At 32.8% G+C, this 27,460-nt stretch overlaps 3 protein-coding genes across 6 annotated transcripts in view; 1 reads left to right on the top strand and 2 right to left on the bottom strand.

Annotated features, from left to right (window-relative positions):
- Window positions 1-3,108: 3,108 nt before the first annotated feature.
- On the bottom strand, window positions 3,109-7,408 carry LOC127725727 (uncharacterized). Its single transcript, XM_052232918.1, has 2 exons — window positions 5,592-7,408; window positions 3,109-5,196 (listed from the first exon to the last, which is right to left on the bottom strand). Exon 2 carries the CDS (start codon window positions 5,180-5,182, stop codon window positions 3,701-3,703), a length of 1,482 nt encoding a protein of 493 aa, XP_052088878.1. The 5' UTR covers window positions 5,183-5,196; window positions 5,592-7,408; the 3' UTR covers window positions 3,109-3,700.
- A 1,476-nt stretch (window positions 7,409-8,884) lies between these two features.
- Window positions 8,885-19,102, top strand: LOC127725726 (uncharacterized). Of its 2 annotated transcripts, none has more exons than XM_052232915.1 (2): window positions 8,885-9,133; window positions 13,647-19,102. In XM_052232915.1, the coding sequence occupies exon 2, from the start codon at window positions 13,656-13,658 to the stop codon at window positions 18,786-18,788; it is 5,133 nt and encodes a 1,710-aa protein (XP_052088875.1). In that variant the 5' UTR covers window positions 8,885-9,133; window positions 13,647-13,655; the 3' UTR covers window positions 18,789-19,102. The 2 variants fall into 2 exon arrangements, with proteins under 2 accessions (XP_052088875.1, XP_052088877.1); XM_052232917.1 differs by lacking the exon at window positions 8,885-9,133 and adding an exon at window positions 9,499-9,573.
- A 6,012-nt stretch (window positions 19,103-25,114) lies between these two features.
- Window positions 25,115-27,460, bottom strand: part of LOC127725725 (DNA topoisomerase 2-binding protein 1-like) — a 39,600-nt gene continuing 37,254 nt past the window's right edge. For all 3 annotated transcript variants that reach the window (XM_052232912.1, XM_052232913.1, XM_052232914.1), the window contains 3 exons: window positions 27,300-27,369; window positions 26,584-26,717; window positions 25,115-25,345 (listed from right to left, as the gene is read on the bottom strand). In XM_052232912.1, the coding sequence (XP_052088872.1) occupies window positions 25,252-25,345; window positions 26,584-26,717; window positions 27,300-27,369 (298 nt within the window). In that variant the 3' untranslated portion in view covers window positions 25,115-25,251. The remainder of the gene's footprint in view (window positions 25,346-26,583; window positions 26,718-27,299; window positions 27,370-27,460) is intronic.

Raw genomic sequence — 27,460 nt, 5'->3', positions numbered from 1 at the left:
GCAATAATTGTATGTTTGTTCTTTTAATACAATTTATTATAAATATGTACAATGATGGTACATTTAGATTCAGGAATAACGAAATATTGTCCATTTTGTATTTTGAGAAGTTATCTTACAATTGTACATGGTTTCATGTATATTTATATGAGCAAAAAATAAAGTGATTAAATGTACTGATAATGTCCATATGGTGCGACTTTGTCCTGTATTGGATGTTAACTTGGGTGTTGTTAAATATTTTAAGATTGGACCCGAAAATGCACATTTATACCCTGCTGTTGCGTAATAATTCTAAGATTGGACCTGAAAATACACATTTATACCCTGCTGTTGTGTAAATATTCTTAGATTGCACCTGAAAATGTACATTTACGAATGCTTAATTGCAAGAATTGATATATTTAATTGGTTAACCTGTGTTCTATCATTTGATTAAGAATTTTGAGTACAGGATCCAATGTTTTCTGAGAGAGATGATGATATGTTTTTCTTCCTGCTTTAAAAATATATGGGAATCCATTTTGACCACCTTTCTGACTGAGTAAGACATTCATGGGTAGTCGAGGTCGTTTAAACACCCCCTAGTAGTAGTTTTTACCATCTACAAAGATTCTGGGTGTTCCTAACCTACAAATGAAAATAACTCTGTATTTATTACCAGTAAGCAATGCAAATAGTTGAATGCCATCATGTATACTGGTAATCAAGCAAGGTAAGAAGCAGTGTAGTTAACTGTAAGTCTCGCATATATCAGGATTCATTATCCCCTGCTGTTCTGAAATAGAGTAAAATTGTCCCTCCATCCATAATACTTTGTGAACACATCTCATATCTTTGACCCAAAAGTTTTTAATTTAGAAGGATTGCTTGTTTTCATGTTTCTTGAATATGCATGAAATATTTGCCACTGGACGTTAAGCAACCAACAATCAATCAATCAATCATGTTTCTTGACCATTCTGTACAACAGTGGCCATACAAAATCACAGGCAGGTTGTTTCGGTAGCCTTTTATGTAAATTATATAGTAATTCTTGGAAATATATAGCTTTATTGTAAATAAATGAAAGCAAATAGCAGCTGATCCAGAGGTTGTACATTTATAATTCTTCCCTAATAAACTTGTCTTTTTTTACTATGGATTATTTATATAGGCTAAGAGAACTCAGAAAAATCTGTGATCTGTATACCGAAATAGACCAACCATGTCCATTTTATCCTTATAGAATTACAATTATCCTTCAGCAATAAGTACACACAGTGAAGAATGTTGGAAGCTTCCCTTAGATTTTGACATTTACTTGAATTATTGGTTGGAGTTACTTGACTTTAATTATTATTATACACTTTAACACTTCATACTGGCCTCGAACCTTCTTTTTTTGGGGGGAACAGATGGAATCATACACCATGCGCAAATTATGTATTTTGGATAAAAATAGTTTTCTTTTGACAACTTTGGTTATACATATACACATTGTTTAACTTAGAAATCTTAAGTATATATTATCAATTGCTTGACATGGGCATGGATATGATCTAACAAATGTTCACCTCACTGCAATATCTCTAGGTTAGAGATGATGCTTGGAAGATATAGCTATTAAGCCAGTGATATAATGGCTTTGATTGCATTTCATGCAATCTTCACGCCAAAAACCTATTTTGCAAATATAAAAAAAAAAGAGTAAATGTATCCTGAGAACAACTAAAGACTTAATTCTACGAGCTACCTAGGTGTACTTTTCTAGTGGCGGTCAAAAGTCATTTCCAACAGGGACTTTCTATACTAGTATAGTTTAGTATAGAAAGTTCCTGTTTCCAAGTTGTGAACCAGCACTCATCTTCTTTTAGGAAACATGATATGATCATGAAGATACATACTTGAAGCACATAAAGGTAACTTGCATTTATCTTCTGTTTCAAAAAACTTGCCTCTCAGAAACAGCTGTACAAATGGAACAACGCATAGCATGAATGGTTCATAACTGGACCTCTCCAGAATTTGTGTCCTTCTTTCCGGTCTAAAACCAATGACTGTCAGGGCCAATAATGGGTTTAAAATAGTTGAAATGAGACCTTTCCTTTATGTGACTTTTTCAGAGATATTTGTCTTTTTGTATTACTTAACGGTTCTTCAAAGCTTATAATGTTTATAGCTGGCTTTAATTTGTTCTCATTTCCTCAGAATTTGAACATAATATTTATTAACTGGTCTCTCATACGATACAATAACACTAAATGCTCCCTAGCTCATGTCATGCACACCAGTCTAATAAACTTTAACAATTACTGGTAACTCTTTTAAACGGTTCTTCTTAGTTATATTGTTGTTTGTTCAAATCCGAAGATTTCTTTCTATATGCTACTATTGTTGGTCTTTTATTTTGTCATAATTTGTGTTAGTTACCTTTATGTGCTTTAAGTACGTCTTCTAAAGTATAACCACCAAAGAACGCACAACTAATTTCTCAGTCATACGCAAATCAACCAATTAGTCGTTAGCTGCCATGTTTGGCAAATTTGCCAACCTTTCAAATAAAAACACCAGTCTTGAATGCGACCTACCGAATAAGACTTATCAGCGGTTTTGTACTTACATGAGCAACACGACGGATGCAACATGTAGATCAGGATCTGCTTACCCGTCCTGAGCACCTGATATTCCCCTGTTTTTGATGTGGTTCGTGTTGCTCAATCTTTACTTTTCTGTGTTTTGTTTTGTGTACTGTTTTGTGTCTATTGGTGGTTTTTCGTTTTTTGCAATGAAATTGTCAGTTTGCTTTCGACTTTTGAATATCCCTTTGGTATCTATCGCCTCTCTTTTTCTTGACCCTTTAAAAGTTTCTTTGCAAATAATTTGAGACGAATAATAGGAATAAAATCGCTGTTCCTTTGCTTTGTGTTTTGTCAATTGCTAGTAGGGATTTTGTGTCATGAATTAATAGGTATTACATCATACATGTATGCCTTCTTTTCCATACAAACTAAATACGCTAGTAATGACAATAGAGGAATTAAATCTAATTACTGCCTCTTACGGTTTGCTTCAGATAAAAAAATATAACTTCTTCATAAAGACAAATTAAAAAAACTTAAGTCAATACAAACTAATAAACTATATTGAATGAACATATTTTCGGGTACATGGAATTATTAAATTGTCGTACTTTGAATTTTTCCTTCACATTTATTTTAGTTTTCCAACAAAAACACATTTTGAATGAAGTTATGTTCAAATCCCTGGATGGATACATACAACTGTGTGTCGTAATTTTCAACATGCAATTGATATACATAATTTAAAAAAATCACATAGATGTCAACCATTCTGATATGAGTGGTATAATTCTTATATTCTACCAAAATTAGAAAATTGTCTTCCAATGAACTACTGCATACTTGGAGGACACAAACAGAAAAGACCCCCCCCCCCCCCCCTAATTACACTATTAATCCCCTGTAAACATGGCAAAATAATGTATTTTAAACTTTTTATTTGTTTTTAAATTTAGAGACCCAAGCTTCTTGAACAATTTATATGGACTTAAATTCATTTTTGTGTATTATAGTATATGAAGTACTATGATATTTCATGTCAAACCATTAGTTCAACTTGTTACCAAACTTTATGCAAAGCACTAATGTTAATCCCAGAATGATTAACACGTAAGTACAAAAACAGGCCCACGTTTGCCTTACTTCAAACTGTAAGTAACAATTAATCGTCCATCATTGTTCACAATCATTATAGACTTGGTAGAATTACAGGAACAGATAGAGCGCGGAAGATTTATTCCATCGTCTTTATTCAATACAACGCAGCTGTGTTCTCCTTTACTGTCAATTCTGTGTAATGTATTTGACAGGAAACCTGTAGTATAAATGTCCCCTGCATTGAAAACAGAGATTCCATTGAGATATTCTAGTCCTGGTGGTGAAATTTCAAACAGTTTTACTCCGCGTATGTCTATGCAATAAATATTGTTACAGTGCAAGGTTCCTCCTACAACTGTTCCGTCTGATCTTCCACACAGAATATGTTTTCCAGTTATGTCGGGAATAATATTTTCAACTTCAAAATCAGAATTTAATACTAACAAACCCTTGAGTTTACCGTTTAGAATAAGACGATGTCCTGTTTGTGCGATCCCATGACATTCGTCATCTAGTTTTATTTGTCTATGAACCTTTCGTTCTTTTAAATCTAGAATTACAAGTTTTCTTTCATTGGCCAAGGTCATGGCAATCAAATCATCTGGCAAAGTAGCAAGGTATAAAGGATTATGGGAAAGTTCCATTTCTACTTTTTCTAAACCGTTTTGATCGTAAACTACTAATTTACGATTGTTTAAATTAGTGACAACGATATCTCCACTTTGCAAAAGTTTAATGTCTGAAGAGGAATGAAAATCTGTATCGTTGGAAATACTAAATTCGCCAACCTTTTGCAGACTTTGGTCTTTTTCTTGGACATGGTTTGCTTTGTCTGTTTTGGGGAAAGCGGTACTAGGTTCTGACTCTTGTGCAGTGGTTGTACGTTTCACTTGAGTGTATGCAAGTTTAAGTCCTTTCAAAAAGTCTTGAAAATCGTTGGATATGCTGAACTTCAAAGTTACATTTTCAAACTTTCTTTCTATCTTAGATGCATGTTTTTCAATAACCTTGAAAGAATTGTTAATCTTTGACAAGTAAACGTACGACTGTAAACTCGATTCTTTTCTGGCCATTTCCTCGACATTTTTTACCCATTCAGATAAACTATCCCTTTTACGCAATACACCAACTTCTCTTTGTTTTAGTACCTCCGTTTCCTGATTGTACAGGTCATGGAAATGCTCCCTAACTTTATTTTCAGCTTCGTCAATGTATGCATCGATTTGCTTTCTAAACTGCTGTAAATCAATTTCAAATTTGTCCTTCTGCTTCAATAGATGTTTCCTACTTTTATAGAAGTCTTTATACAATTCATCTAAAAGAGTGTTAGTTTTATTCATACGTTTCAGAATATCGGCCATTTTGATACCGATATCTTTTTCGTTTGTGTAAGGGTCCATAACTTGCATGTTACATGTAGGCTTGTGTGAAACTCGCTTGCACTCCGAACAACAGGGAACATCATGATCAGTACAGTAGAATAAATACACTTGTTCACGGTGTATGCGGCAACTGAAGTCCATGATGGGTATTGAACCTTAAACAGAAAGAAATTTATGACTTTTTATTAAGAATGTCATGTAATCTCTTACATGATGGTTTCGTTAACGGAGTAATTGACGAATCAGTACATGCATATGTAAATATGATTTTACTAAATTAAAGAATTCCTTATTTATAAAAGCATTTGCCAAGTGAACAACATAAGAGCCGCTTGTCCTACTGTTCCATCCATTGTCATCATAAGGTTTCTTTTTTAAATTGAAAATAGACTCGAACTCTGACTCTTTAGGTCACTTTGCGCTAGTCGTTTCTTTTTTCTTCATTATCACTTTGAAATAGGGACGTTTTTATCCATTTTGACAATAGATACCATAAGAAACCTACACGAGGTTCATTGTTTTAGTGAATATAAAATTGTATTATACTCACCTCAGAATTTCTATCAACTGAATAAGACTGAAATTTCAAGGGATATTCCAAAAATATTTTGAATGTTGAAAACTGTAAAAGTTTCCATTTTCCTATTGTTAAAAACAATTCAGATCATATATGTGACTTAAAAAAAAAATTTAGTGTATATTTCATGCAACATTGTAAATTAGAACATGCGAACATAATGCCTTTTGTTAAAACGATCTTGGTGAATGAAAATGACAGTTAGACAATACAGGATTTAAATGAACACTTTGTAAATAATATCTTTTTTTATGAAATAGATATTTGAACTTTTATCGTGTTCAGTAGGACGCACGTTGTTTTTTTCCGGAATAACCTTTGACTCGGGTAGTTGTACCGGCGTAGTTTTAGTATAATTACATACTTTAGTTTATTTACCCAATATGTATCATTTTATTATGCCAGCACGATTTCTCTGGCGGACCATTTGGTAAATAGATTCATAGGCAAACCTTTCTCGACTTCTTTACAGTACTATTTCTTATTATTTATTCCCAAAATAAATCGTAAACGTATACCAAGCCTCTCTTTTATAAGCATGTTTAAATAATATACCAAGGGTCTGTTGTTCAACTTGTCGTTAGTCTTGTCCTCGGTCGAGGAAAAAAAAACACAATTTGTTGATAACTGCACCAATTGTCATAACACAGCAATATAGATATTAAAAAGCTTGATTTGCCCACTCATTTTCGACAACATATTTCAAGAACTCGGTTAATTGATCTTCAGGCATACATGAATGGAAGGAAATGTGGTGTATTCGTTAATGAGGAAAAAAAAAGAAAAAGAAAAAAAAAAACTTAACAAAACAAAGCATTTTTTTAAATGTCATTAGCATCACACCAAGTGTAACAAGTGGAGCAACAACTGTTAACCCTTCCATCATATCAGGTGAGTTGACTCCCGGTTATTGGTGGTGCTCATGTTGCTCAATGTTAAGTTTTCTATATAATGTTTGTAGACACTGTTGTTTGTCTCTGTGGCAATGGTATTGTCAGTCTTTCTTCGACTTAAGCTTTTAGACTACCCTCTTGGTATTCTTTCTATCTTTTTAAAACTTCTTAACCTATTAATGTGACCTGTCTAACGTCTGGGTTGTATTTAGTGTATCATGACTTTCTTTTGTCCTTGAAAGATGGTATTTTGAATGGATGTACTTGAGAAAGATAATACTATACTGTTGTACAAAAATCGTAGTACGCATTTGTTGGCTAAAATGTTTCCATAGATCTTTAACTATTAGCTCCAAAACAACAACCAATGTCAAAACAACATCATATAAACTACGATAAACCCAAAAGTCTGGAGAATGCTGACAATTCATTCTTAAAATGAAGAGTATGCGAGTTTTGGGGTTCTTTTTTTTATATTTTTGGATGAATACTCAAATCTTGACAATTTCAGTTTTTAGTCATCTATGTTATTATGTCGACAAGGATGCTTTTAAATACCCATAAATGCTTAAATATGATTTTGAAATAAATTCAGATTGTTGTCGTCCCATCGATATCTTCCGCCTCTTTTTTTAAAAGCACTGATGTTAATCCATCATACATTCCTGAGATATTGTATCTTATATAGTAACACATATTTCCTGTTCAACCATGACATTTTTTTAGCTATTTGTGCAAGTTTTTTTAAATTACTTTATCAATACATCTTTTAGATTTTTTTCTCACTAAAATTTAATGGATTTGCATTTGATCAAAACCTGGATTTTTTTTCGAATTTTTAAAGTCTTGTTAAAAAAAAAGCAATTTGACGAAAAGGTAAAATGAACATTTAGATATAGAAAAAACTCCAAAATATCTACAGTGTTTTCCTTCTTTGACACGGGTTTGCTTGGTATCTCTTCGCCTGTTTTCCCAGTATTCACTAAGGTTCCAATGATTCTGATGCATTCTTGGAAGAAATATTTTTTGCATGATGCTGCTATAAAAAAAAACCTATATGAAAATACATCAAATCGAAGTTCAAAATTGAAAAAAAAGATATGATTTGTTTTTAATCCTTTTTGTCTATTAGTAGTTTTTTTTATCTGTTTTTGTCAATTATTCTTTGACTAAAGATTTCTGATTGTCCCATTGATATCTTTCGCTTCTTTTCTTACAAACACTTATGATATCTCATCATACATTCCTGAGATAATGTATCTTATATAGTAACACCTGTTCAACCATGACATTTTAGTAGGCAATTGTGCTTTAAAAGTTACTTTATCAATACAGCAATTAGGAAATTTTATTCTAAAATTAAATGGATTCGCATTTTATGAAAACCGAGAAGTCTTTTCGATTTCTGAAAATCTTGTTAAAAAAGAAGAAATGTAAAAAACACAAAAGTAGAAAAATCAGTTTGACGAAACGTGTAAATTGACCATCTAGAATGCAAAAAGTTCAAAATATTTAAAGATGTGATATTTGTCTGTTTTTTCTTTTGGCCTAGGTGTTGTCTTTCATGGAGATATGACTTAATTTTGATTACCCCTTGATATCTCATCGCCTCTTTTCCCAGTGTTTTCTAAGTTTCCTATGATTCTGATGTGAAATAAACTGAGGGCAAATTGCCTCTACCTTTGATATCAGTCATATAAATTGTATGCCTCCACATTTTCTCAAAACTTCACTTATTACATAATGAATTTTAGGAAGAAATTTTTTTTGCATGATGCTGGTGAGAAAAAAAAACTATGTTTTGGCCTGTACGACAAAACATCACATTGCATTAAATCCAAGTTCAAAATTGAAAAAGGACATGGTTTGTGTTTAATCCTTTTAGTTAAGAAAATCGAGATTTTTGTTTCACTCAGTGACTTACCGTAACTTATATAAAGTATTAAAAGTGTTCTATGCAGTGTTTTGTAGACTGCTTTTTGTCTTTTCGACGTTTTTCGTTTTTTTTACCTTTTTGTCGATTCTTCTTCAAGTTCTGATTTTTTTATTGTCCCATTTGTATCTTCCGCTTTTTTAAAAGCACTTATGGTATTCCATCAAACATTCCCGAGATAAGGTATCTTATATAGTAACACATATTTCATATTCAACCTTGACATTTTAGTAGCTTTTTGTTTACTTTATCAATACATCTTTTAGGGGATTTTTTTTTCTAAAATTAAATGGATTTGAATTTTATAAAAACCGGAAAGTCTATTCGATTTCTGAAAATCTAGTTAAAAAAGATTAAATATTAACAGAGAAAAAGCAGTTTGACGAAATGTGTAAAATGACCATCTAGATATAAAAATGTCCAAAATATTTAAATATCATCCACGGTAGATATAACAATTGGGATGGTCTGGAATGTTTATAAAAAATGAAGTTTATAAACAATTACTGAGAGAATGAAAATCGGAGTTTACGGAAAATCATTTCAGAACCGAAAGTGAAACTAACAAAATTCCCAATATTTGGCATTCTTTACTCAATCGAGAAAGCTTCATTTTTTATAAACATTCCAGACCATCCCAATTGTTAATCGGTCAGGCATTGGAGTTGGATCTTGAGAAATCTAAAATCGTAAGTTTGAGCGTTGCAAGCATTTTTTTTTTAAAGATTTAACTTGTAGTTACCTTGACAATGGTTATTAGTGCATGTACGTACAATGTACTTGTAAAAATATTATTGTAAGACAAATTATTTCTTTGCTTCTTTTTTTGTCCTATGTGTTTTCTTTCATAGACATATGGGTTTTGATCGCCACTTGGCATCTCCTCGCCTCTTATTCCATTGTTATCTATGTTTCAAAATGTTATACTTTTCACCGAATACAAAATAAAAGTTCTTTTATATAAGGAGTTTACGGAAAATCATTTTATACACAAAAATGAAACTTAAAACCTTAACAAAACATGACATTTGAACTCATTTGATAAAGCTTTATCTTGATAAACACCATCCACTACATACCATTGTTAACCAGTCAGGCATTGGAGTTGGATCTAGTGAAATCTAAAACCGTAAGTTTAATCGTTGCTTGCATTTTATTTAAAGATTTTTTAACCTGTATTTACCGTGACAATGGTTGTTAGTACATGTACTTGTTAAAATATCATTGCAAAATAGTTTATTTCTTAAACTGTTTTATTTAACCTGAAAGGATTAGAGAAAAGACAGATTTCGTTTACATCTAACTGTGCCAACAGCGAAGCTTTTGGCTTTTGATATCTTTTGGCGTCCGTCCGTCCGTCCGTCGTTGAACACTTTTCAGAAATCTCCCCAGAAACGACTAGGCAATACATTTTAGAAAAAGTTCAACCTGCATTATTCTGAAAATAATCGACTTTCTGCTTTTTGGTATTCTATATTTAGGCAATTTTTGTTTTTTTATTTCTATTGTTTACAGTGATATATGTGACGCCAAAGTGCTAACTAAAAAAAGCTAACTAGTCCAGAGAAGATCGTCATTTATATAATAAACATGTATAAATGAAAGGGAAATTAAATGGTTTACCTCTAAATAGTTATCGTAAAGAATTTTTTTTATAACTTCTACTTCATATGAGCACAAGAACAAGACAAGTCAGCTCAAGTGACGCACAAGTAAGTACCCACTAAGATCCCGATTGTCTGTTGAATATTCATCAACGTCAAAAATGAAACGTTTTTAATTCTAATATTAATAGGACGCCCTTCAAGCGCTTTTGCTACATACGAATACAAATATATTGTATATATTGTACTGCAATCCATTTATATGATCACACAATAAAAACAATTTTATTATATTGTAGTGAAATCTGGGGTACCTTTAAGATTAACTCTGCTGCTTGCAAGAAAAAAAGTGATTATCTATTTGAATTAATTTACATAAATGATTATTTGGAAAAATCACATTTCAGGTATCTAAAATATATTCTTGGTGTAAATAAAAAAGACTCAAATTTGGCAGTGGTATCAGAGGTTGCAAGATTTCCTCTTTATTTTTCTGTCATTATATCTATGGTAAAATATGTACACAGGCTTAACAAATTGGACGATGGGTTACTTTATGATGCTTATGTTTGTAATAAAATTTTAGATGCAGGAAACATTAATTGTTGGTATTCATCTATGAGATATGTCCTTCAATCACTTGATATACAAAATTTGAATACAAAGCTCAATAAATTAATTAAATTTGTAAAATGTAAACTTTGTAACAGTTTTAAAACATTTTGGGGGGTCAAAAGATCTGATACCTTATCACAAGGTAATAGTAAATTAGAAAATTATTTCAACCTCAAGACTGACTTCGTAAAGGAGGCTTATTTATCAATTAAAGATTTTAATATAAGAAGAGCTATATGTAAATTGAGAATAAGTGCACATGATCTTAAAATTGAGAAAGATAGATATAGTAAAAAATACATAGAGAGAAGTCAGCGTCTATGTCATCACTGCCTATCACATGAATCAAATTCTATTGAAGATGAGACCCATTTCACAGTAAGTTGTCCTTTATATAACGAACAGAGAAAATTATTACGGGATAAAGTAAACAGTTTTTGTAATAATTTTAAAGAATTACCCAAGGATAAAAAAATATTTCTGGCTGTTCACAAATGAGCATTTACCAACTCTTATGTGCCTAGGCAATTATATAATTAAGTGTTTAGAAATAAGATCCAGGTGGATACAAAATATATAAAATAATATTTAATTATTATGAAATTATTGTTATAGTTATGTAAGACACATGATGTTTTAGGCTCTGATCCTGTCCATAATATGATAGTATTATATTAGGATCTAGTTTTTCTTTTTTCCAATCATATTGTGCTTAATATTGTTGTTAATGATGCCCTTTATGGGTTCTTGATTAGATAAATAAAATTCTTATCTGATCTTATCTTATTGTATGTCTGCTGATCGGCAACATCATAATTTGCTTTGCCCGTTCCCATTTCTCCAATGTCGTAGGCAGTTATAAATAAACACGGACACATATAAACACACGATAATATGTATTTGTTGACAGCACGTTTTCTAAAATAAACATCAGATTTATTTTTATCAAAATATGTTCAGAAGATAAGTTGTGACTTATTAACACGAAAATTTTGGAAAATGCTGGCGGTACCATTGAGTGTTACTCATTGCAAGTAAAAATAAATGAACGTGTAAAGCAAAATATTTTCCTATGAAATGTCCCAATATTTCATGACTTTGTATCATGGAATTTTGTCCCTATCTATGAAATAATGTCCAGGGAAGGACACATTTCCATATGAAATTTTGTCCATATACAGACAATATTTCATAGATGAATAGTATGACATTTGTCTTGTTAATGGGTAGTTAGTTATCCAAGGTTATATATTGTGTATATTGAGACAATATTTCATAGATGGATTGTCATAAAATTTTGTCTCATGGAAGGGAGGTTATAAACGTTTAATATTTTGGACAATGATATCATTAAAGTGTTTTATTTGATTGATGATAAAAAACAAACCTGCATAATTAGTTTATGCAGAAATTTACGGTTTATATACACATACTTTCCATGAAAAATATTTTTAAAAAAATCCAGAAACGCTCACAATTTTAAGGCAGAGGATTCCCCAGGGGAAGATATAATTAGATTAAGGAATATTTTCATGGACAGCATTTCACAGTGAAGTATTGTTATGGACAGTATTTCATAATGAAATATTGTCCGGAAGGAGGTGACAAAAATTCATGGACAAGGACACTATTTCATAATGAAATATTTTCCTGGACAGTATTTCATTATGAAATAATGTCCAAGGACATTATTTTATATGAAATTTTGTCCGACTGACAATTTTGAGTGGGGGACATTGTTTTATGTTACAAACGGTCGCATTCGGTTATGTTTCAATATTAAGGATCGATGTTCGCTCCTCTGTTTCAAATTAACAAGTTTTTAAAAGATTGTTTTAAATTGATAGTATATAAATAACGGAACTAAAAAAGTAGAAAATAATGACAGGTCTGTGACCTTGTTTTTGAGATATAATCAATTGAAAATTTGGCGGGTAATGATTCTCTCTATATGTTTAACATTAGCACCTTTTTTCTTTCAAAAAGACTGAAAAAAATAACAAGGATTTTATAAGATTTTCAAAAATGGCTTTTAGACTATATGTAATATAATTAGGAAAAGAAAAGTAGGGGTTAACGAACAATTTTTTATTGGCACTACATGTATAAAACTAGAGGATTCCGAATATCTGACAAAAAGTCAAAAACAGGAGTAGCGAACATCCTTAAGGAAAAGAGGAAGTTCTCAATGGGAAAACTGAAATCATCTCTATTGTCCTGAACCTCATTGTGAGTATTCATTGATGTAAATCAAGATGTGACGCAGTTTTAACTGTATCGTTGGCATCCTTTATTTCAAGTTCACCGATATAACCATATCAAATTTCTTTTTTTTTTATTCATTCCGTCTGTCACAGTGATCTTGCTTGAACAATGTCTCTCATATATTGTGAGAGGGTAAATTTTACTTTTAATCTCAAAGAATGTTCTGCGGAATCGCAGATTATGTTTTGATTTCCAATTATCTAAAAAAATATTTTAAATGCACAACTAAGCAATGACTGAAGAGTATGAATAGCCAACTTGTTTTCTTAATCTTTGGCTTTACAGTAACTGTTGCAAAATTATTTTTCTGCCACTGCTTTTGCGTTGCTACAAAATTTCAACGATTAGCATCAGTAATCATAAAAAAGACTATTCGTTAAATCATACAATGATAGTATTAAATACAGATTAAATAATTGACCCAGGGAACGCTATCAAAGGTGAAACATCATCTAAAAAAATCAGTTTTACCTACTTTCACCTCCATATCTAGGGTAAACATATAAACATTACGTGTTAATAATGTGAGCTGCTTCAAAGGTTACCTTTAATGCACTGTTTATATCATATTCTATAGATAAGTGTTCCATTCATCTAATACACCTCGTAGTTTTGAAAAAAATAATCCACTGTTATATTTGGCAGGTCGTACTGTCTTAATTTAAGAATTGTCAAACAAACAAAAATTATTGACCTCAAATATTTTGAAATTTTGCAGGGGAAGACTATGAGCTCAACTGTAAGGACCAACGCTTCTACGGAAAGCGGTTCAGAGAGAATTCACAACAAAACCGATAAAAATGCTCACACAGAGCAACATCAAAGAAAAAAATCAAAAGAGGAAAAGATCAATTCAAAGATAAAAAATCAAACGTTATATCTGAAAGTGTCTGGATGTCTTCATACAAGTACCGACTTGAAAGCACGATTAAAACGCATCACAAAGGAGGACTTATGCGCAGAGGATATCAGGCGTGATGGAAAAGATACTGTTTTCAAACTACAACTCAGAGGTTCCAAACTTACAAAGAAGATTATTTCTTCTATCCATAAAGAAAGCAAGAACACAGAAGGTAAATTTTCTGTAATAGAAAAAGATGAACAACCTAACTTTTTCCAAGACAAACAAAATAAATTAAAAGAATTAATGGACAAAGAAGCATATAAAGTTGTGTCCAATCATAACAAAATGATAAATGAGGTACAACAAAGAATTAAGAATGTCAATGAAAATTTGAGAAGGGAATCCCATGACTACAACGAGGAAGAAGAGGAATTAAATGTCCTTCCAGGAAGTGAAAAGTCACAAACCAATTCCACAGAAGCATCAATTTTACCCCATCGTGCAAAGCAGGAAATTGACGCGTTACAAGATAAACTTTCAGAACTTCAATTACAAAAGAAAGAATTCAAAGATTTTTTAAAATGTATGGATGAAATGTTGAAGAAACATAAATCATCTAAAAAAAATAACTCTGCAATGAATTTGGTATATTCCGAGTTTCAGATAGAATGCAAACATCTGACATCTGCTTTGCCTATGTATGCTAGAAGAGATGAGATTGTTTCAACTGTTACAGAAAATCAAGTTTCAATTATCATAGGAGAAACAGGTTCTGGAAAGAGCACTCAAGTTGCCCAATATTTATATCAAGCAGGACTGGCAGATTCGGGATTGATAGTTTGCACACAACCACGAAAAATTGCTGCAACCAGCTTGGCCACACGAGTTGCCCATGAACTAAACACATCCGTTGGCAACCTAGTTGGATATCACGTTGGCATGCAGATGAAAACGTCACATGCAACAAAAGTTATTTACATGACAGATCAAATGCTTTTAAATCTTTGCTTAAAAGATGAAAATTTTTCCAAATACGCATGCATTATAATTGATGAAGCCCATGAAAGAAGCATTTACACAGATTTGCTTTTAGGAATGATCAAAACAAGTTTAACTAAAAGACCTGAACTAAGAGTTGTAATAACATCAGCAACAATCGAACCGGAAATATTTGTAAATTTCTTTGGTTCATGCCCTGTTTTAAAAATTGCTGGAAGAATGTTTCCGGTAGATGTCATATGGCCGCATGAAAATGAGGGCGATGAGGATTATGAAAGTGCAGCATTAAAGAAAACAATATATGTCCACGAAAAAGAGCAGAGTGGAGATATCCTGACATTCTTAACATCGCCATTAGAAATCGAGAAATGTTGCAATAGTTTTGAAAAGGCTTTCCAGGATACGAACAACTTTATATGTCTGCCTCTCCATGGCCGTTTACAACCACAAGAACAACAAAAAGTATTTGAACCAAGTCCCGTAGGAAAACGGAAAATAGTTTTTGCTACTAATAGCGCTGAAACTTCCATCACCATACCTGGAATTAAATATGTCATCGATACTGGAGTTGCAAAAGAAATGTTATATGATCCAAAAAAGAACATAAACGCATTAAACGTAACCAATATTACCAGAAGTTCAGCAGAACAAAGAAAAGGTCGAGCTGGAAGAACTGAACCAGGTAAATGTTATCGGCTGTATACAGAAAACACTTATAATAATATGGAAACAAATACGAAGCCAGAAATCTTAAAAATTCACCTAGGACAAGCTCTCCTTAAGCTGTATGAGCTAGGGGTAAATCCACTACAATTTGACTTTGTGCAAAAGCCATCACAGCATTTAATAGACACAGCAATGGAAACGTTGGAGCTTGTTGGGGCTGTTTCTCAAAATAAGATAACCGAACGAGGAAAATGGATAGCAAAGCTTCCGATCGATCCTAAATTCGGTGCTTTTGTGTATGAAGCTATAGAAGAAGGCGTTGGAATTGAGGGAATTGTTTTATCAGCTTGCTGTGGAACGAGTGGTATGTTTTACAGATCAGGATCAGAAAGCCAAAAGAACGAAGCTGACAAACGGAAAGTCCGGTTTTGTCATGAAGGAGGAGATTTTATGACCATGTTAACAGTATTCCGTGAATGGCACAGCCAACAAGAAAAATCGAAAAGTCATTGGTGTAGTCAGAATTCAATTAATAATAAAGTATTACGTGGTATAAGAGAGACAGTCAACGAGATTTTGAATGTCCTGAAAAAAGAACAAGGAATACTAATGCAGTTTCAACTCAAACCACCAAAAGATGTTGACGAAAAACTTCAAGAGATGTTGTTCAAGATATTTAGACAAAATATTTGCCATTATCTAGGACACGACAAGGCCGGATATTTAGTTGCACAGAAAGACCAAATTGTGCAAATCTTTCCAGCATCATCTTTAAAAACTCTTGGACTTCAACCAGACTGGATTGTAATAGAGCGTGTTTTAAAGACATCGCGTGATTTTGCAACCAATATCACTCCAGTGAAAGATTCGTGGTTACAGAAAGCATTAGCAGATAATTTGCTAAAATTCGACTTAAATGCCGTTCAAAGTCAAAGGGTTGAGCAAGCAGTATTCTGTGAAGTTGGAGAAAAGTTGTTCTCGAATTTTGTGGGTTCACGATATTCTGAACTTCGAAATGTTGAAAAAACAATGCGACAATTACTTGGTGGAAATTTTGTTACAATAGAGGCATCTAAGGAATACGGTGAAATAACAGCATTTGCGACGGACAAGGACAAGGAAACAGTTAAAGCTATGATAAAGGAACGCTTGAACTTATTGAAAGGTTCCTTGAAAGGCGAGATAAAGGAATTCTACCTATCACCTTTAAAAAAAGGCGTTAAAGTAGTGATTGGAGCAGGGATGGACATTGTTGATGTACTGATGCCAAATGAATACAAGACCGTTATTGTGAACGTTACAGATAATTCTGTACCGGAGAGGGCCATTCGTGAATACTTTGAAAAATTTGGTAACGTTGTCAATGCATATAAATTTAAAAATAGCAAAGATAAGACCAAATGGGGAAAAATAACATATCAACGAAAAGAAGACGCCGAGTCGTCCGTTCAATCGACAAAAGATAAAAGTATTAATGCATTTCCAGACATAGGTTATCAACCTACAAAAAGCATAGTTAGCCTTTGCACCATGAGAGCAAAAATAGAATGGTGTAGACGTCCAACGTTTGCATTTATTCGATTTACCGATTCTTCACTTGTTCAAAGGGCATGCAAGACATCGATTTCCATCGGGGATACGTTAGTTAGAATAAGAAAAAGCAAAGGAAACGCCTCTGAGATCCATGTTACAAATCTTTGCAATAATACTAAGGAAGATGATTTGCGTACAGCTTTTATCAATACATTATCACTTGAATCCGATGCAGTTGAGAATGTAGCTGTCAGAAAGAAGAATGTTAAAACAAATGAAAGTGAGCTTCAGTCTTTGAAACAAACCATTGAGTCTAAATTGAATGAGTATGTTATAGCAGGGACGTATTATCTAGATTTAAAACCTCCAAGGGATAATCACGTGACGTTCTTGGCCTTCGTGTCGTTTTCCTTACCAGAAGAGGGAATGGCAGCTTATGCTGGCATACATAACAGTTTCAAGATTAACTATGAAACAGTATCCATGTCAGTAGAATTCAAGGCCTCAGTTGTTGTTCGAAAATATCTCTTTCCGATGCACGAAGAAACATTAAGCAATCTTTCGGAAACGCTTGACAAAAATTTCAATGTAAAATATCGCACAAAGACACTGAAAAATGAGAATGTGCTAGTGGAGTTGCAATGTGATAACAGAGATAACGTTATGAAAGCAAAAACGGTTGTGGAAAAAGTTATCGAAGGAAAGAAGTATGACACAGAACAGCCTGGTGAATTGGAAAAATTATTTACTCAGGGCGGTAAGAGATTATTTGAAAGAGTGAAAAATGAGACAAACACGATCATCCATACTGACGCTCGGGATTTCTCTATAATGATCCATGGGCCAATAGAAGCTCAAGGAAAAGCTGCAGAAATGTTAACAAAGTATTTAAGAGATCTTAGCACCGGAATATCACAACAAATAACTTTGAAGGGACCAGACAAGCCAGTTGGAGTGATGAAAGAACTCATGATGCGATATGGTTATGATTTAAATTCGCTTGTTGATGAATATGGTTTGAAATATGTTGAACTTGATCGTAGGAGACATATTTTGACAGTTACTGGTGAGCAAAAGGCAGTTCAGATAGTCATTGAGAAAATACAAACGGTTATTGAAGAAACCGGACAAAAAATTAAGGGAAGAGTTCTGCAACCTAGTATCACAAGGGAATGTGTTGTCTGCTTATGTGAAATAGAGGACGGTAACATTTATAGATTAGAAGCTTGTGGTCATTCCTATTGTAAAGAATGTGTTCAGTTTCAGTTCCAGTCTGACCTCAACTCTCTTCCTGTATGTTGCAGCCGTGAAGATTGCGAAGAAAAGTGGGCGTTGAAAGATATTACAAAAATCGCAGATAAAACAAATAACCCAGTTGACCGATTAGTCGAGAAAGCTACCAGCTCTTTCGTTGCCAAAAATCAGATAGCATATAAATACTGCACAACGCCCGATTGTCCTATAATTTATCGAGTATCAGAAAAAGAAAATTTATTCACATGTCCACAGTGTGAAAGTCGTATTTGCACAGGATGCCTCAAACAATATCATGATGGTTTATCATGTGAACAAGTTATATTAGCAGCAACAAAGGAGGCTGATGATAAAAATCTTCAGTTATTTCTTCAGGAGTGTAAATTGGACATTAAGAAATGTCCAAAATGTTCAACTCTGATAGAGAAAATCGATGGATGTAATCGGGTGACATGTAAAGCGTGTAAAACGAACATTTGTTGGGTTTGTTTGGACCACTTTCCCACTTCAAGTGAATGTTATGATCATCTCAGTAAGGAGCATGGCGGTTGCTTCAATTTCTAAATGATGTGCAAGTTAGTGCCATGGAAGAACAAATTCTAGAACTAAGTAAATGCATTAAAGTTTTCATTTTCAAAATGTGTTCTAAGTCATTATGGCAGAGGGAAAACTATGTATTATAGTACAAACTCGAAACTTAGAAATATCTAATAAGCCAAACAAGATATTTAAAAACTTAAAAACAATATCATAACTTTTCACATTTTATATATCTTTATCTGCATAATTGTATATCTAAGCTGCACACAGTATTAATTGTTTATCAATGTAAATGCGGAAAATATATTTTTCATTGTTCAAATTATTAAGTTAACAATCACATGTGATTTAAGTGATTGACGTGATTTTGCTCTTCGAGACCATAAAAGTGATAAGCAATATTATCACTTTTTTAGTATCATAAACGCATCATAGATACCAGGATTAAATATGTTGTACGCTAGACGCGCGTTTCGTCTTAAAAAGACTCATCAGTGACGCTCGAATCAAAAAAGTTTTTAAATAGTCCCGGCTGCCTTGTTTGTTGATTTGCAAGAAAACACAAACTTTATACTAGATACCCTTTAGATAATTCAGCCCAAGTTTGGTTAAATTGGTTAACAATTATTTCAGTGGTTTCAGAGATCTTTTTTAAAAGTTAAAGACGAAGATGACAACGAAGACGCTATGTGAGGGAAATTGCTCACCTGGCCAGGGATATTATGTATTACTAGTAATACATTGCACATCATTCCTACTCATATTTATCAAAGCTTGTAGCAAAAGGAACAGTGCTTTCACTGCTTTTCTTCGTCTAATGGTCAGAGTGAGGTTAACACAGAGAAATCCTCATATTTCACTGAAAGTTAAAGATGGCACCTAGCCTCGGTTTAGTGAATATTGTTTTTGTAAGAGGTCGATAATACTACATCTGCATTAAACACACACAATTGCAACTACAGACTATATAAGGGGCAAAGAAATCTAACTATTTTTTGTCATATGAATTTGCACGACTGTCATTGTGAAATACAGAAACATAACAAGCATCTAGATAACCGTTTCGTTAACTTGGCAGACAATTATGTATGAATATAGTAAAACATTGACATTTGGATGGACTGCATACATGTAAAAAGTTCGATAAACATACAGAAAAAAATATGAAGCAGTACACATAAAAGATCATGCAGACAAGAACAAATAGGCCAGAACTGTAAGTTGACAGCATACACCACAAGCACAGAAAAACGCTCTATGGCTTTCACATAGCAAGAGATACATGTCATAATAACGGAAGAGATGAAATATGATTAATTGATTTACCACACAAAATCCATATACACACATAAATAATCTCAGTCACAGCAAAGAAACAGTGTACCACAGCATTTATTTATAGTGAGAAGTTCATCAGTCTGATGATAGTCTGTTCACGCTACAGGGTGGGCATAGTGGAAAAGTTAGAAATTGCCTCCACTCAAACTAAAATATACTTGGACTGATATATGTTTTACTTTAACTTTCAGGTTTAATGTGCCAAATTGGTCAGCTCGAATTGCAAGCATTTCTTTTTCTAGAAATCTCTCACCGTTTATTTTTTTTCTTCACTTCTATATTTCAATTAAAAAGTGGATTGTTTAACAAGAGTGCAGACGCTAAAATATCTCGCCTGTTTTACTTATCATGATTGAGTTCCGTATGATACACTGAATATAGTTAAACTATTTACAGTATCTTTGTGCAGACCTAATTTCGAAAATTGAACATTGGACCAATGAATCATATTAATGAGGTTTAGGTCAGATCAACCCTGTCAAACAATGTGAACACCATGCAATCATTCCATACACCTAATATAGTTGAATTATTGTTTGTAGTATCTGAGAAACGGAAATAACCATGAAAACTTAATATTGACTAATTAAATATGAAAACGAGGTCAAGGTCAGATGAACCCTGCCAGATAGACATGTACAATCATTCCATTCACCTAAAAAAAAACGCTGTTCCTTTGCTTATTGTGTGTTTTTTTGCTGTGTATGCACTGATTTTGTGCCATGGATGGATACCCATATCCTTTGTTTTTCTATTATATTAACAGAGTTTGTTTCTGGTGCTGTGTGGAGGCTGTAGAAAGTTTCCCCGTGCTTGATATGTATGCTCATCTGTATTTTTAAAGTTATGGTGTATTTATTCTTGAGATAACTTCTCTTATATGTGTGCCACATCATTCTCTCAATTTAAGGCCAGTTTGTGTACTAAAATTTTAATAAGACACTGGTCCTCAATTCTATCCACGTTAAATGTTTCACTTCAAAACATTTTATGGAAGCGGGATCAATATACATGTAATTATACATCTGTGACGGGATTGCTTCCCTTCATTAGTAGATACTTAGTCAGCCGTAAGCGGTTAAGCTAAGGAAGTAATTCTTAACACGCTGCCTTGTAACACAAAGGTCCCGGGTTCGAGTACCGGTGGAGACAAGCGATTTTGTAAAAAGAATAATGCTCTCCGGTTACATTTGGCGCCCAACTAAAAAGAATTCTAGCTAGGGTATGTGTGTGAGAGTCATAATGGTATGATGACTCTTGAGGTGGGGGAAGTGTGACGGGATTGCTTCCCTTCATTAGTAGATACTTAGTCAGCCGTAAGCGGCTGAGCTAAGGAAGTACTTCTTTAGCTCAGTCGGTTAACGCGCTGCTCGTAACACAAAGGTCCCACGTTCGAGTCCCGGTGGAGACGAGCGATTTTGTAAAAAGAATCATGCTCTCCGGTTACACATCAGACCGTACTGCACTGGTTACCGGAATTTTGGATACACCAAACCAGGCACTGCATATCTGATAAACAGGCAATTTAAGAATTCATTCATACATTTTTGTATTATTCAAAATTATGTATTCTACAATGATCACCAGTCCTTCACCTTTCATCTGATACCTTAATTACTAAACTATATGCTATAGTTTTAGATTTACACCTACGTGTAGGAACTATTTTGTTTTAAATATGTTCTTCTTTCAAGTAAGTTCTTTTTGTGACCGGGCCCGATTAGGTGGTGTTACATCTTACAGTCTATCCAAATTTAATTTTGCAAAGAATTCCGCTCAAGCCAGTGCTAGGGGCCGTCTTAAACTTGCAGTGAGGTGAGAGTTTTTTTTGGCTCCATGTTGAAGGCCTCATTGTGACTTTGAGATGAAGAACAGGAATAAAAGCGCTGTTCCTTTGCTTATTGAGTGTTTTTTTTTTTTATGTGCATGTACTGATTTTGTGTCATGGATGGATACCCTGTATCCTTTGTTTTTCTATTATTCAAACAACAAAAAAATTAACATTAACCAATGAACCATGAAAATGAGGTCAAAGTCCGATGAAACCTGCCAGTTTGACATGTAGACTTGTAAGGATCCCATATACCAAATAAAGTTATTCTATTACTCTTGATTTTTTTCAAGCAGTCGCTGAATCATGATAATGAAGTCAAGGAAAATGGACATATGAAAGACAAACTTCTTAATATAAAGTATCTACATACAAGGTATGAAAATACCAGGTCTTCTATCTTTTGAAAAATACAGCTTTATACAAATAATTTACACTGTCGCCAGATTGTAAGCTCCATTTCTTGTATTCTGCAACTTTCGTCTCCGGTGAAACAAAAAACATTTCGTATTAGGGAACATCTCAAAACATTTACCTTCTCCTCACCTACAAATTAGGTGCCTAGGTTTTCATATTCATACTGGCATTACAATAGACAGGCAATTCTTCAAAATCATACCAATTCACTTGTTATTATCTTTAAACCAAGACCTATTATACTGGTATAAATATGTGTTTGTGGGAAAATAACAAAGTTAAAAGGATTCTAACTTCACTGAGACTGAGCAAGCTCATACAGACCGCTGTCAATATTTTATTAATTTCAAACTTGTTCTCTTATGTGCATGCAAGTCTATTGTTGGAGATGAGAAACTATTTTAGAACTGACAAAGTATACAATGAGCCCATAGGGTATTCAATTCCTTTATATGTAATAATGAAATCCAGAAATTTTTGCGATGTTTATTTATTGCATAAATTTCAATAGGATAAGTTTTGTAAAATAAAGCCTTGCATTTTAAATTCTGATATCATTACTTGTATGCAGCACTTCCTGAAATTGCAATAATTTATCTTGTATTTCTGGCTATTGTTCAACCATTGCAATAATGAGTGCATGCAAAAATTTCTGAATTTACAGTATGTGAACACAACACAATGCAAAAAAATATGGAGTGTGAATTATTTGGCCTTACAAATGAAAGGGATAAATAATCAAAATAGGGTAAAAGTTTTTAAAGATATGATTTGGCCTCTACATTTGACCTCTAAATGTCCATTCTGCTTAACTTGTAATATTCTGTTCCTGTCCTGATCTTCAAAGATTTCCTTCTTTTCTTACATTTGTTCCACAGTTTAAAGATAATCAATTCAAATAGGAATAGAAATTTTTCAATGGATCTATTTTAAAAAAAACTTAGAAATTTGTAAATTAGAACTGTAATTTGTACATATCATTCAAATGAGCTGTTTTGATCTTAAAAACTCCTGTTTACTCTTACTCCTAAATGCCAGGTGCTTAGAAATGAAGCAGCAAATACCCATTTTCAAATCTTAAGTTTAACCCAGCCAGGGATAAAACCCAGGACATCACTCGTTTAGGCTACCAGGAGGCCATTGAGGCGTTTCTTCCACAAAGTTTGTTCTTAACGACGTCTTTATGCTAAATCCATTGGATGTGTACCGATTGATATTTTATTCTAAGATACATGATTTTTTTTATTAGTTGTTATTGGCTTTGAACTAGCTGTCAGTAACTTAAAGTATGCTCAGATCTGTCCTTTGTGTCTATTTTGTTGTGAGGGATTTATAAATTCCTTGCCATGATGTATGTGGTTTTGTTAGATGTGTTTCTGCTTTGTATCAATCTGATGAGTTAAGCCCTTTTCAACTGATTTTTATAGTTTGTTCTTTATATGTCGTGCCGTTACACCACTGTCTTAGGTTAGGGGGAGGGTGGTCGCTTTCAAACATGTTTAACCCAGCTACATTCTATATGTGCCTGTCCAAAGTCAGGAGCCTGTAATTGAGTGGTTGTCGTTTATTGTTGTTTCTTATATTTGTTTTTCTTTTGTTGTTTTGTATAGTTTGTTCTTGTGTTGTGCCATTGCACCATTGTCCTAGGTTAGATGAGGGTTGGCGCATTCAAACATGTTTAACCCCGCCACATTCTTTATGTGCCTGTCCCAAGTCAGGAGCCTGTTGTTCAGTGGTTGTCGTTGGTTCATGTCTGTCATATTTGTTTTTCATAAATTGTTTTGTTATAAATTAGGCCGTTGGTTTTCTCAATTGAATTGTTTCATATTTTTCATGTTGGGGCCTTTTATAGCAGACTATACGGTATGAATTTTCCTCATTGTTGAAGGCTGTACGGTTGCCTATTTTTGCTTACATCCACTTCATTTGAACTTTGGTGGATAGTTGTCTCGTTGGCAATCATACTAGATCTCCTTATTTTCATATAAATCAATTTTTTTATTGAAAAAAAATAAAATAAATAATGTCCATTTATAAACAAAACATTAATACTGTAAAGCCAACTTCTCAAGAGCTTTTGGAATCACTTAATGTCCATGGTAACCATATACAAGAAATCTGAACCATATAACAATTTTCCAACAGTAGTTTAGGTTACCTTTAGAACGTGCTTATAAACATTAAATAAGACAAATCTGGTAATAATGGACTGAAAGAATTTTTTTGATCTAGGCAATTTAGAAATTGACTTATTGTATAGACATCTGTGTATAGTTGAATACTAATGTTGACTTCTAGATGACATTTGTGTTTTTGTGTGGTTGGGTTACTGTCTCAATGATGCATATCCAACACCTTCTTTTAATTCATCTACACTGCAGACTTTAAATAAACATAAGTGTATACAGGCTCTAAGTTTCAGCTGTTTTCCTCAATTAGCCATAAGATTCATTACAGTACAACCACACTGAAACGATCTCGAGATTGATTTATTTATTTATAATATTCTTAAAGGCATTTAAAAGTTCTGAGAAGAACACAACTTTGTATATTGGAATTTTGTAAAGTTGAACAAAGTTTACAAAAAACAGACAGATAGATTCCTATATACGTTCCCCATGAGCTTTGTTTGCAGAAGGGTATAAATATGGATGCACTTATCTATTATCAACAATTTGAATGGAATCGTTCAAAAGGTTGATATACAGAACCATAAAAATATTATAACTACCAAATGAATATTTACAAAGAAAACATTTAAAGTTTAACAACTTTTTATTTTCATTGTAAAATGCTTCGTCTTTGATAGGCACTTAGATAAAGAATTCAATAAAAATTTAATAGTACAGATCATTCATTAAATACAAGTTTTTAGTTTACAAATAACAAAGAAAATAAATGCTATCTTTTCCTTGTGCGTTTACTTTTGTTTTCACTGTCTGATGTTGATGAAAGAGATAATGCTTTTCTTTTGTTCCTATCTGAACCTGATGATCTGAAAGTAAAGAAAAGAGTTTTCAGGAATTACTACAAACAGTCGTTTACACATTACTAAATATAAAGGTTTTGAAAGCAACTAGAACCAGCAGATGATGAACCTGCTTTAAATGTGTTATTTCATACTTATACTGTGTCAACTCGCTGAGATAAATATCCTGGTGATAATGCAGCATATACCAACCAACAATCAATCACTTACTGCATATAAATTACAACCAAGTGGGCATCTTAAGGTGGTACATAACACTACAGGGAGATAACTCTGTAAAAAACAGCTGAACATTTTAATCACATTCTATTGTTAAGGAAATATTAAGCTTCTCAATGATCATAATTAGTGTTTGTCAAACTCTTATATATCCATTGTTATAACAATCAAGGGCCATAATTCCTCAACAGCATTAGTGATCATTAGTGGAAATTGTCAAAATTAAACTCAACATTAATTTTGTCATGAGAAACAACAGCATGTAAAAATTTGAAGAAGTACTGGTTGAACTATTCTCCAAGTTTTCATATGAATTTAACATAAAGTGTTTCAATCAATAAAGGATGGTACTATTGGTTGAATGACAACACAAGAAAACAGTTTGGAGCCAACAGCCTACTGTACCCATAAATGACAAGTAATCAAATGGGAACCATAAAAAACTCCATTTTATTATTAATCCAGAACTGTAACCCATGAACAGTAAAAGTGAAAATCGAATTTGACCTCCATTAGGTTTATATTAAGCAACATATTAAAATTTGAAAAGGATTTTTTCAATGGTCCTCCAGCTATTGCACAGAATCAATGAAGCAGCCACCAAATCATACTATTCTTTCTAAAAATATTTTTGAAGAAAATAAAATAGTTACCAAATTGGCACTCTAAAAAAAAATGCTCATTGTTATTTTCATCTTAAAGAGATGAAATTAGTACTTCTTTTTCTTTTTTTAATAATGGACCTTTTTATAAAAGATATTTTTCCTACTTCAAGATCCAAGATCCAAATAATTTCAAGGAAGATGAAAATTTTATTTTAGGGAAATAAAACTGTATGCTGATTTTGGTTCTTTCTGAAACATGTTCAATTAGGAGCTAAAAAAGTGTGCTGCCTTTCACATAAATTTCATTTTTCATCACCTCTGATTTTTTAACCTGAATAAAAGGCTGTATAGTCATTAATTAAAAAGACATGCTTTTATAATGTAACTTCTACAAATATTTAACTATAGTTGGATACTTACAAAGAAATAAACCCTGATATTTCCTGAGGACAATAATCCTGAGGATTGGGAGGAGGATTGTCAGTTAGATGAGCTGCTATAAATTCTGGCTTCAGACAAAGTATGTTGTTACCCAATAGAACCTGTATATCAGACTGAAAATACAAAATACATATCATACAATAAATGTCTATATATAAATTTAAAAAGACATTCTATCATGTTTATCAGTTTTGGCACAAAAATAAGTTATCACAGATATAAAAATGTTGGTTCATTTTACTTTAAGTATATCTGTCATTGGAATACCATGACTAATTACATGAAGGTCACATCCATTTAGGTAATACTTAGAGAAGTATTATTTTTGTCACTGAAATTCAGGGGATTCTGAAGTAACAACAATCTATGGTCAGTGTATGCCTTTTTCACTAGTTTAGTCAAAATGAAAAATGAAAATTGAATGACAATTATACAAACATACTATGATTCATTTTTTCTTCGTAGATATTAATTTTTGGTGGATTGAGAAAAAATATTTTTTCTTTGATATTTGATTTCATGGTTTTGCCAAAATTTGCAAACAAGCCTATATAGAAAATTCTCACTTAGTTGAACATTTCAATTCAAAGTCTACTTTTACCATGAAATCAGTGAAAATTGGTTCCCCACAAATAATTATGAATAAAAGCTGAAATTCTATAAAATTGGTTTAATGAACTCAAGCATATACTTACAGGTTGTAAAGGCTTTTTGCTAAGGTCAAGGAATGCATGGGAAGCAGAAATATTTTCTTCATATGGAGGTCTACAAAATTGAAAATTCAAATGTTCAAGTATTACAAATGAAATGCAGACTATTTAGTCTACAAAACTAAAAATGTTCATTGATGATTTCT

The sequence above is a fragment of the Mytilus californianus genome, unplaced genomic scaffold (genome assembly GCF_021869535.1).
Source record: "Mytilus californianus isolate M0D057914Y unplaced genomic scaffold, xbMytCali1.0.p SCAF_15, whole genome shotgun sequence".
Taxonomy (NCBI): domain Eukaryota; kingdom Metazoa; phylum Mollusca; class Bivalvia; order Mytilida; family Mytilidae; genus Mytilus; species Mytilus californianus.
Note: the sequence above shows the minus strand (reverse complement) of the source record. Positions and strands in the feature narration are given on the sequence as shown.

Coding starts and splice junctions, on each gene's coding strand:
- LOC127725727 (XM_052232918.1), bottom strand. CDS start 5,182: ATGGACTTCAGTTGCCGCATACACCGTGAACAAGTGTATTTATTCTAC.
- LOC127725726 (XM_052232915.1), top strand. CDS start 13,656: ATGAGCTCAACTGTAAGGACCAACGCTTCTACGGAAAGCGGTTCAGAG.